Here is a 12,005-nt window from a genome sequence, read left to right on the forward strand (position 1 = left end):
GCTGCAAATCAAAGCAGGTGGAGAAGGAAGGGGGGGACTTCAGCTACCTTTCTGGTAAAAGCTTTCCTCTCTGCTGCTGTTTTCAATGGCTTAAAGTAGAGCTAACAGAAAGGTTTGACCAATTCCTTCTCAGGCATGAGGGGTCTGCAAGAACACTGTGCTCTGGGAGTCTGCAGCTCTACCAAGCTAATGAGAAAGTCATTAATGGCAGCAGCAAGGTGCTGAGTGGCTTTAAGCTGCTCCCATCATTGTATCTGAGTGTAAAATGAGGAATAGATCCAATGAGGATTTTGTATGTTTAGAGTATTTTTAAGCATTAAGACTTGGAGTTTGTTTGCTGAGATGCAGGCAACGTGTCGCTGCGTGCCAGCCCATTTCCTACCCATACCCTTATAAACATCACGTACTCCTGGCACATCTTTCAACCTCCCAGTTTGGAATTATTCCTCCATCCTCTTGCATTTAGGATGTTCTGTCTTAGATGGGGTGAGTGCCAAGGAGTAGCAGTGGTGACTGCTGGCCTGGCACTGATGTCCCTGCATCTCAAAATGCCAGTCTGGTCCTAGTTCAAGGCTTGATCAATGGCCCCTAATACCAGTAAGAAAACATTTCACTGGATTCAGCAGGCTTTAGATGACTTTTATGTAGTAAAATGAGATCTCACTGGGAAGAAAATGCAGTTCTGCTGAGCGTTCATCCTCCATATCCCAAAGACATGTGGGCACTGACTCTACTAGACTTGTGATCAAGGAGAAGACCCTTAACAGGGGGGCTGCTTTTTGTTACTAATATTGTATAAACTCATTCTTTTCTCTTCTCTTCCACTTCTAGGGGATTCTGCTTTCTCTGGACTGTTTTATGTTTTACCTGGTTCCTGGGATTCTCACAGGGAAATTCTGAAGGTAAATCACACTTTTCTTTCTCTTTTCAACCCAAGTAGAAGCCAAACGCTTTGGTCTCAGTTCAGGTCCATCATTTAGTAGTCTCTGAGCCTAATGCACAGAATTAGGTGCTTTTATTGCTAATCTTTGCAGTACTGGTGCTGCAGATGATGCAGTTAACAGCTGGGAAAAGAACCAGGGTTTACAGGTGATTATGTGCCTCACAGGGGCTCCAGAAGTACCTCTCTGTCTGGTGGAACTGGTGGGATTGAGGCACTAAAATGTCATTGGCATCTACCTGCACTTGCTGGGGCTTAACTGCTTTCAGAAAGTGCCCCTTGAGGCCAGGGCTTTAAGGAATTAAGCATCTCTGGCAGACTGGTTTTTCCTTGCAACCCAGCCCTGCCTCTGCAGGCACGTGGGATGTTGTGCATATAGAGATGATGGGAGTTCTAAAAGTAAAAGCAAATTTAAGGAAGAAAAATGTCACCGTGTTGGTTAACAGTAGAATGACTGTGGTTCAGTCTCTATGCTGCAGTGGGAGTATTCTATAAGGGAGGGATCACACACCTTCACCCTGTCTTTACATCCCTTCTCCAGGCATCGCCTTCCTAGTGCTGCTTGGGAGAGGATAAAAAGTTGGGGTATAATAATCAAAGAGACGGAAAGCTTCAGAGCCAACAGAAACAACTTTTACAGTTGATAGCAGGAGCTGAGCATCTCTGCAGCTCCTGTTTGTCAAAGAGCCATCTCCTCTTAAAATAGCAACATCTCTTCCACATGGATGCTTTACACGGGTACATGTTGGAACTGAGCAGCTTCCTCTGCAAGCAGCAGACAACAATAAGTGGACTAGCAGGCTCCAGGGCTCTCCTCTTAGTCGGTAAAACATGAAGGAAAAACAGCAAGTTGGTTGATGCTCAGTCCATGGAGCACTTTTTTTACAGGGGAAAAAGGAAAATCCATCCCTGCCATCAGCAATCCTGAAAAACGTCATATTTTCCAACTTGTGCCTCAATGCAGAAGAGGTGAACATCTGGCTGAATCACTTAGTCAAGCAGTTTTCAGAGCAAGTTTTATGTCAGCTCATAAAGAGGCAGAACAAATAGTGTGTCTTGGCATCTTTCTTTTCAAGGCGACTTTTAATACGCTGTTTAGACTCATCTCTAGCCATCATTTTAATCCCATGATAATTATGGGTGGTGCTATGGCTTTTGATTGTTGCCATGAACCTAAAGAAAACTCGCTTTGCTCCTATAGCATTACCTTAGCATGGTGGATAACTCCCCTGTGAGATGCTTTCTCTGCGATGTGCTTGGTTTCCCCACAGACCTTGGGGTACCAGAAAGCCAACGCTTCCAAGGAAGCACAGGCTGTAAGGAAACACTGGTGGCTTGAGGCTGTATTATCACTCAGAACTTCCAAACATGAGATTTACAAAAGCAACAAGAGCTTGTTTGTAGATCTGTGTGAGGATGAAATTAAGCCAATGCCGTGGGCTTTTGAAAACACTGTAGTTTAAGGCTTAGGGGTCTTCCTGCACACTGGAAAATCGGGGAATGCAGAGGATGGTTTTTCCATAAGTGTTACAAATCCAAAACATCATGAGGTTAGTGAGTTCATCTGATGTGCACTGACTAAGGGTCTGGGCAGTAACTTTTGGAAGCGTAGTGTTTATTCAACCCAATTTTAGCTGTGGGCATCACATCTCAGCTGCCGGAATCTAGGAAGCTCCAAGTTATTCCTCTCCTGCCTTTTGGCTCTTGTAAAGCTTTTTGCATGGGGGAAAAAGGAAGGGAAAGGAGCGATGGGATGGAGAGCAATAAAACATTTTATCCCCTCTTTCAGAGATGATCATGTGGTTGTTCAGGAATCTCTGCGCATCTCACTTTGTTTTGCAACAGGAATGCTTGTAACTTAGCTTGAAGGCACCTGGGACCAGGCGGCTCGAAGTAAATGTGTTTTTCAATATGTGTTTTGATGGAAAAATCTACAGAGGGAAAAATTTGAAGGGGAAAAAATGCTTTGCTAAACTTAGAGCTATTTAAGGAAGCCAAGAATTACCTTGTGTTTTATGGTAGCTGATGGCATCCTGTCGTCCCAGGGGATATGCCCCACCGGCAGTCAGCATGGAATGGAGAGGGAGATGGGCTTGGGTGCACTGGAGACCTGAGCTGTGTGTCTGGACCTGGTTCTGGAAAGTCCACGTTCATGTCCTGTATGAGGTCTCTTTTTCGTCAGGTTTTGGGTAGGCATCTAGAATTTGCCCCTACCTTAGTAGGTTTTGAGGGAAGGAGTGTTTGGGTTGTGCTGGTTTTCCTTTAAGCCCTGTTGGATGCAGTTGGATTGGTATTGCAAGTAGCAGCAGCATCCTCTGAGGAGGGACACATCCTTGTGTCTTTGCAGAGCAGCTACCAAATGAATAGTGTAAAAGCATCTCTGCCAGTAGAGACACCACTGTCTTTCTCTGGGAGGGAGCCTAAAACTACATGTAGGAGTTGGAGGAGCCTACCACCTAGTTTAAGTGGTAAATGTATTTCCTTAGAGCTAAACGCTGCTGCCTTTGAAGTCTGTGGCAAGGGTCCCACTTGACTTTGTTAAACCCAGGCTTTGGCCTTTACTATTTCATGGGCTCTGGAAATTATCCAGCATGAAGATACTGCTGTGATTCCTCTATCCACTGCAGAGTAGGGAAAGCTTTACCTTTGCTTTGCTGACAGACAGCCCCATTGGGCAATATTGCAGGAAAACGGTGGGGGACCGAGGATGTCATAGTATGGGAGAAGCATCATTATTAACACTTGCACATGCTGTGCAGTGAGTTACTTGCTTTGCATGGAGTGGGAATATTTCCATCCTCTTTCACATCTGACACATCTTCTCCATGGCAGTCTCTGCTAGAAATGAGTCAAGCTGCCTTAAAAAAGGAAGGTGAGAATAAAGCTGAGCCCAGACAAAGTAAATATTGATTGATTTGTTCTTGCAAAAATGGCCAAGGTTTCTGCCAAAGTCAAGGAACAGAGGTTTCCTCATTATTCTTCTCCCTTCCTGGCCAGCAGCATTACAGGCCTCAGACTGGTTGAGTCTACAACCCTTCTGGCTGACACTGAGGATCTTTTTAAAGTGCCAGTTCTCCAAATGTTGGGTATTGTGATGAATATTTAACAGCTAAGGGTAAAATAAGCCAAATTCCAAAGTCCCTTTAGTGAAGAAGCTTGGTTTTTCTTTGGACAACCTCTGGTTTACGTCTTTTAATCAAGGAAAGCTGCAGTCCCATGGTGTCAGGTCATGTGCAGCCATGATTGACACTAGTGCATTTCATAGTTAAATGCTTAACTTGCAAGATCAGCATTTGGATTATACAGCCCAAGTAAGCTTCCCCAAAGAGCACTTAAACGTGAGAGTCATAGAGTAATGGGGATTGAGTTTGGACAGGGAAAAGGGAAGGAAATAGTTATCCTAGCTCATTTTCAACGGCGGTAGTGTAATGGTAATCACTATGGGCTTTCTTTATCATAGAATCTTTAAGGTTGGAAATGACCTTTAAGATGATCAAGTCCAACTGTTGATGTAACACTGCCAAGGCCATCACTGATCCATGTCTCTAAGTGCCACATTTGCATGTGTTTTCAATACCTCCAGGGATGGTGATTCCTACTGCCCTGGGCAGCCTGTTCCAATGCTTGACATCCCTTTTGGTGAAGACAGTTTTCTTAATGTCTAATCTAAACCTCTCCTGGTACAACTTCAGGCCATTTCCTTTTGTCCTGTCACTTGTTACATGGAGAAGAGGCTGATCCCCACCTCACTCCAAACTCCTTTCAGGTAGTTGTGGAGAGCCTCCTTATCTCCAGATTAAACCCCCTCAGGTCTCTCAGCCATCCCTCATCACACTTGTGCTCCAGGCCCTGCATCAGCTTTGTTGCTCTTCTTTGGATGTGCTCCAGCATCTCAATGTCTCTCTTGTAGCGAGAGGCCCAGAACTGAACATGGTGTTTAAGGTATGGCCTCACTAGTGCCGAGTACAGGGGGACAGTCACTGTCCTGCTGGCCACACTAGTGCTGACACATGTAAGTAACCTCTTCTATTAGACCAAATGATTGAGCTGGAGTAAAAGAATGAGCGTTGGGGTGCATAAGCACCTTTTTCAGGTCTGGGCACATCTACTTCACATAGACCTCGGCATCTTCCCCAGTTCAGTAGTTCAGCTGAGACTGCTGCCAGCTGACTCCAGTCTGCATTGCTTTTGCCTGATAATCTGCCTTGGACTTGGAGCTGTGTGTGACACTTGTTAGATCTGGGGGCTAAAAACAAGAGGATTCTACTCATCTGTCCATTGTGGACTTCTCATGGGGTTGGTGAAGAAAGGACATCAATCCTTTTCATCCTGTCTTGCTCCTAGGAGGCAAATGCTGGAGGCAAGTCTAACCTCTTCTGCTCAACGGCCTCCATAAGTCATTTCTCATCCCTGCACAAACCAAGTCTGGTTCCTCCAACCTATTAAAATGAGACTGTAAGATGATCTGCTGGGAAAATACACTGCTTTGAGAACCTGAAGTAGCTCAGTGCAATCTAGGTGCAATCTTTTCACGCTGGGAGGCACCTTTGCTTCCCTAAACCCTTTAGAGTCCCGGAGATCAAAAGCTGCTTCCTTCTAATTTGGAGACACAGATACAAGGCTTTGCTCCCTTTGAAGGTTCTGTTTCTTGCCTTCTGGGGATATAAAATTCTGCAATCAGTCTGTTGTTCAGATTCCTTTCCAGCTGTGTGGTCAGCACTCGGAATTATATCCCAGAGAAGTGGACTGTTGGTGCTCAGTGGGACATTTCCTTGTAGCGAGGTCAGCTCCCTCCAGAACAACTGGAGCTGGTCCCTGACGGGACCAAGTTGAGCGTGCACTTGCTCCTAACATGATGTGTTATATGCTCTCCATTCTGAGTATTGGAATGTGTGTGAGAGGACAGTTGGGTTTCCTTCATCCTGTTGCCTTTTAGCATGGATTGGTTTGATGCTCCCCATACCCACCCAGCCCTTGGGTTGCCCAACACCTCACACTGTCTTTGCGCTTCCCTTTCAGATGTGGATGTTCTTCAAAGATTGGGCCTGTCAGGGAAAAGGCCATCGAGCAGTTGGTCCTCATCACGTACAGTTCCTCAAGGAGTCATTCCTTTTAAATCAGGGGTCATCTTCACTCAGCGAGCACGCGTCGAAGCGCCGCTCAGCACCATCCTTCCCGCAGGCTCCAGCACCGACCTGCTCCTGGTGCTGAGCCTCTGCTCCCACCGCATCAACAACGCTTTTCTCTTTGCTGTCAAGAGCAAAAAGAGGAAACTGCAGCTGGGCATCCAGTTTGTGCCTGGGAAGATCATAGTCTATGTGGGCCACAAACGCTCTGTATATTTTGATTACAATGTCCACGATGGCCAATGGCACAATCTGGCCATCAACATCCGTGGCCAGACAGTCACTTTATTTACTTCTTGTGGGAAGCGCAGAGTACATGCGGATTTGCATTATAAAAAGGACGAGGCATTGGATCCACATGGATCTTTCCTCTTCGGGAAGATAAACCAGCACTCGGTGCAGTTTGAAGGAGCCATCTGCCAGTTTGATATTTATCCTTCCGCCAAGGCAGCTCATCATTACTGTAAATACCTGAAGAAACAGTGCAGGCAAGCAGATACCTACCGGCCAAACCTGCCCCCTCTCATCCCCCTCCTTCCCAGGGATCCGAATGCCTCCCCCAGTACCCCACGGCATACAGAGCCCTCATTGCAGGGTTTAAGAAACCTGACCACTGCTGCCCCATCCTTGGAGCTTGGCAGGGTCACTGCACCCCTCAAGGCTCGGGGTTCGGGTACAACCATCGCGTGGGTATCAACCCCACCATCACTGCCAAGACTGACAACCAAAGCCACGAAGGTCACAGTGGCCCCATCTCCTGTTCCATCGAGTACTGAATCACAGCCACCCACTCGTTCGCTCCCTCGGGGCACGGTGACAACCATCAGTGTGTCCCGTCCCACCCCCAGCACACGCATGGAGAAAACTCCCCTTCCCACTGCCAAAAAGGCCCCACCAACAAGCCAGAGCCCTGCCATGGCCAGGGGGAAGGAGTCCAAGCAAGAGACCAAAAAGAAGATCAACCAAAACCCAACCGTTGAGCCCTCTAAAGCACCCGGTACTGTAAAGCCAGTGAGGAGGGTGACTGATAACACAACCAGCAACGTCCATTTTGTCACCCTAAGACAGAACCCAAGCAGTGGGCCTGTTCCAAAGAAGCACGTGCCGTCCCCCACCAGGAAAGTGGATCCTAGTAACATCCCTCTGGTGTACACCAAACCACCCCTGGGGTCTGCCCGTCCCATCTCCAGAGCCAGGGCACAGGCCCTCAACCTCACAACCCCTGCTGCCACTGATGTCTATCAGATCTTTGACCTCCTCGGACCCACTCCGTTTCCATTCTTACTGGGATATCCAGGAGTGAAAGGAGAGAGAGGACCTCAGGTAAGTTCAAGCTCTTGATGCTGACTATTCCCAGTCACAGCTCAGCTGAATGGCTGTCACACCGTAACCTACAAGGGTTTCTATAAGCTTTTAGCGGTGTGTGACAGCCCAAAATAGCACTATTATGTTTGTGATTATCACAATTTTAGCACATGTGTTGCTGTAAACTTGAGTGCTCTGTGATGGTGGATGCTCCTTAAGTTTGTGCTTGGAGGTACTGCTTCATATTAGATTTAAGAAAGGGGAAGATACAAATTACCACCTTCCTAAGAGCTGCTGCTTAAAATTTGGTGCTTAAGCTGGGTCTCTGTTCCTCACCCCTGGTTTCTCTCAGGGCCAAGAGGGCAGAACTGCTGGTCACCTTCCAAAGAAAACCCAAGTGCCTCAGAAACATGCCACAGATTATCTATTATTTAACACTGGTTATTAATTTCTTACGTACCCAAAATTCCCGTTTCCAAAAGTGCCCCATTCCCATAAATGCGAGTGCAGAGGTTGCTCCAGGATTTATGGTTTTTTAAACAAACTCTCCTCTATTTTTCTGGTGTAAATTAATTTCTTCTTATTATTCCTCAGAGCCTGCATTTAAAACGTGCAAAGAGCTTCCTTTATAGCTTTAACTACTGCATTCCACACACAATAACCACTCTCAGGGTGTGTATCTTGGCCATCGTAAAAGTGTACACACATTTTGTAATGCTAAAAGCAGTCAGGCCACACTAATTATCTGCTAGCTGCCTTTCCTTTAAGTGCAAGAATGCAAACAGGATCTTTAAACTGGCCAGCTTTTAGGAGGATTTGGTGTTCCAACCCCAGCCTTTTGCTATATTGTGTGTATGAGGGGCTGTACATGTACAAGAGTTTCTCCCAGACAGTCTTGGGTTGCCAAGTTCCAGCCTAGAGCAAATTATTACAGCTGACTTCTTAAAATAGGGAGAGAAGGGTTTACAATGGAAATATTGAGGCTGGCTGAAGGAACACAATCAACAGCACTTGAGCCTGCAGATGGGCTGATGTCTTGCAAGTGACACCTAAAGTGATAACGGTTGTATTGTAAGGCCCTGATGGGTGCTTACCTTCAAGGTCTTCATTTCCTGCCCGTCCAGTTTCAGAGCAATGTAGTAGTTTCTCTCCTTGTCATTTGGATGGGGAGTCACCATCAGGTGTGTTTTGTTCTAAGGTTCCCACTTTGAGAGGTGCAGATGCTGCCCGGGGCAGGGGGCTGCACTCCTGCCTGACTTTACAGGCACATATCCCTGATGCAGAGGCTTTGTGCTTGGAGTTTTGCTAAATCCCCGAGTAGACAGAATGAGTCTCAGTGTTTTTTTCCTTCTGTGTTTCATGAAGAGTCATTTCAGGCATGTTTCCAAGGGGAGAAACGAAGCTGTCCTGAGCTCCTCCTAAACCGCTGCTTACCTGTACAGGCTAAATGTCATGGACTGCTCTGAGCTCAGTGGAATCCTGACCTTTCCCACCTTATCCCCCTGCAAGTGTCATGAGGGTGATGGAGCTTCAAGCCCCCACTTCTCCCTGCAATGTAAAGGGCTTATTACCGAACTGGAGTGGAAAATCCCTCTCAGCTTGTGAATCACAGCACAGAAACAGATTCAGGCTGTGGAGGGCTGAGGGAAGAGACGGCAGGATTTTTTCCATCCCGTCTGAGAACAACTGGAGTCCTGAATTGAGGGAAAGGAGAACATTTTGAGGCTCTGTCTGGCCTTTTCCTCTTTGACTGCTGGAAATACAGTCGGCACTTTGGGAGGGAAAGGTTATGGCTTGGCTGCGTGCGGTGCTCAATAGCTCCTGTGACTCACTTGGAGATCTTTGTACCACACTGCATTGGATGTCTCTGACGTGGGAAGGGAAAGAGGAGAAAAGACTGGAATGGGGATGACATGTTGGGAAGCTAATAGAGCACTTCCATAGCCAGATGAGCATGTTTCAGAGCGAGTGCTGATAAATGTTCTGTGCTTGAGTAATTACCTGGCGCCTGCCTCGTGCTGTTGGGCAGGCGCTTCTGATGAGGTCAGTGCAGCCCTTCCTGCTGTGCTGTGTGATATCACTGCCCAGCGCTTTTCCTGGATGGGGCTGGGAATGTCATTGATGGAGTCTGGCGCATGGATGGAGGGATAAGATGATTAAATAGTCTTCCCATTTATGTTGTCTGGTACAAGGTGTCTGAAAGAGAAATGTCACTCTGGACAGAGAAGTGTGTGTGTGAAATGGCCTTCTACCTGCTCAGCAAGGATTGGGACCACCTTGGCAATGATTAGATATAGGAAGTTCTTTACTGGGAGGGTGGTGAGGCACTGGAGTGGGTTGCCCAGGGAGGTTGTGAATGCTCCATCCCTGGCAGTGTTCAAGGCCAGATTGGACAGAGCCTTGGGTGACATGGTTTAGTGTGAGGTGTCCCTGCCCATGGCAGGGAGCTGGATGATCTTAAAGTCCTTTCCAACCCAAACCATTCTATGTGATTCGATATGATTCTATATATGATTCTATGATTTATGGGCAGAGGCAGGCTGCCAGCCAGCAGCATCCTGCTTGTCCCCCTTCCACTTAAAGAGAAGGGGCCATCTTTCATCCTGCTCATCCTAAAATCAGGATGTGAATGAGAGTCGCAGTGCAAGGCAGTGATGATTCAGTGCGGGCACTGCAATTCTGGCTTTGTGAATGCCACCGAAATAACCGTGGTATAATTTTAGCTGTGCAGGGCCCCATCCCCATAATTGAGGTGTCTGCAAGCACTAAAAGGATCTGTTCACCTAGCAATAAAAGGCAGAACCCTCTGTGGATTAATCCTGCGCGACCACCACAGTGCTGCGCAACAGGAAACGGAGCCACTGCATCCCACATGCAACTAGTGTCAGTGCATTAATTCTTCAGGAATGTTGGGTTTGCAGGAGGAGGGGAAGGGATGTTCTTAAAAAAGAAGAATTTCTTGGGAACCATTAATAACCACAAGCATTTGGGATCTCGGCTCTGCATTTCTTCTGGAGAGGGGGGGGAATAGCACAAACCACCCAAACATCGTGCTCAGTCAGGAAGGCAGCACTGACTCAGCAGCTGGCAAAGCTCCCTCTGGATCATCCCCACGGCTGCCCGCAGCACCTCCACAGAGCCTTGCTTAAGATCCCCTATGCAAGCACAGGCCCCTTCAGTTAGCTTGCAGAGTGATGTGACCCCAAGCACATGGCTCAATTTGAACACCCATAAAAGCGAAAGAGACACAAGTATTTTGTTGCCAACATGTCAAGCGCTCAAGGCTTTGATGTGGTGGGTACTTGAATCCTCTGGTGGACGGGGTAGCATTTGCTTGTCTATACCAGCAGCAGGTTTAATGGGGAGATTTAGGGGGACAGTCATCCCTGACCATCAGCACTGCCTGTGGGCTGTCCATGTGCTGTGTCATACGGTAGAGCTGCAGCAAACCCCTTGCCCCGGTGCAGATGAGTGTTCCACAGCGCACCCCAAGTTGGACCTTTCTCCTCCTATATAGTGAAGCTGTAATTCCACATCTTTTTGTCCCTTATAAATGAAAGAACCCAAATACGTTGACTATGAGAAGTGTCTGAGGGTTATTTTTAGAGGAAGAAAACCTCTGGCACTGAGTGGGCTGAGTCCACTAAGAGGCAGTGGAAGCACTGAGTAACACAAGAGGAGTGGGGATGGAAGGAACATGTATCTGAATTGGAAAAATACCCTGGGTGGAAGGATGAGCAGCCTCCAGCTCTCTGTATACTATGGTGCATAGTCAGGAGCCCTAGGTTCAATCCCATCTTGAGATGTGGTGGTATCCTGCAGGCAGCCTTCTTCCACCAGCAGATGTGTTTCTAAGTGCATCCCCAGTCTAGACTGCTTCATCTTCTGCATGAGCAGTTTGTCTCGGAGCCCTTGGAGGCTCCTTTGCTAGAGAAGCAATCCCTGCCAAATCAATCAGCCAATAGGGGAGAGAAAGAGGTGATTTGGAACACTGATAAAATATGAAGTGCTTATTTCCAGTCCTCCTTGTAGCAGAAAAGGCTGCTCAAGCTGATAGTCTGTGATAAATGGAGGAACACACAATGTGTTTGAATGTCTCTTAATGAATGAGTCATATTAATAAAAAAAAAAGAGAGAATCACATGCTTTGTATAATTCATGGGAAAAGTTTCAGCCTCGCTCACACAGTTGGATCAGTGGCTTTTTGCTAATTTAACCAGAACTATCCCCAAAGGGAAATCATCTTGCAGGCGAAAGACTAAGAATCCGAGAGCTCTATTTGTGTAAAACAAAGTTGATTTTAAAGAGCAGTAGTTGAAAGGGTGATTGAGATAAATGTGCTGCAAAGGGCGTAAGGATGCCTTGTGGAAATATGCAGGTATTCTTACAAGTGATAGAGTGCGAGATCCCTCTGTTTTATTTTTTCACACCCCTTCAGACTTCTTTCCAAGGTCTGACATTGCTCAAGTCTGAAGTGCCTCCCGCAGAGATTGTTTCTGCAATGTCTCTATAGAAAAGCTGTGCTCATCAAGCTGGAATACTGACATTGCGATATGTATTGTGCTGCTTCTTTGCTCAGAATCAAGCTGTGGACAAGGGTTTGTCTCTGATAGGTGTTGTACAGACCCAGAATA

General features: G+C 46.9%; 1 protein-coding gene across 1 annotated transcript in view; it reads left to right on the forward strand.

Annotated features, from left to right (window-relative positions):
• COL27A1 (collagen type XXVII alpha 1 chain) overlaps positions 1-12,005 on the forward strand; it is a 151,717-nt gene that overhangs the window by 8,251 nt on the left and 131,461 nt on the right. Inside the window, exons 2-3 of the mRNA XM_057405899.1 lie at positions 832-902; positions 5,960-7,389. Coding sequence (XP_057261882.1) covers positions 832-902; positions 5,960-7,389 — 1,501 coding nt within the window. The remainder of the gene's footprint in view (positions 1-831; positions 903-5,959; positions 7,390-12,005) is intronic.

The sequence above is a fragment of the Pezoporus wallicus genome, unplaced genomic scaffold, assembly GCF_028554395.1.
Source record: "Pezoporus wallicus isolate ANWC-B61680 ecotype Strahan unplaced genomic scaffold, APGP_CSIRO_Pwel_v1 contig_4684, whole genome shotgun sequence".
Classification (NCBI taxonomy): Eukaryota; Metazoa; Chordata; class Aves; order Psittaciformes; family Psittacidae; genus Pezoporus; species Pezoporus wallicus.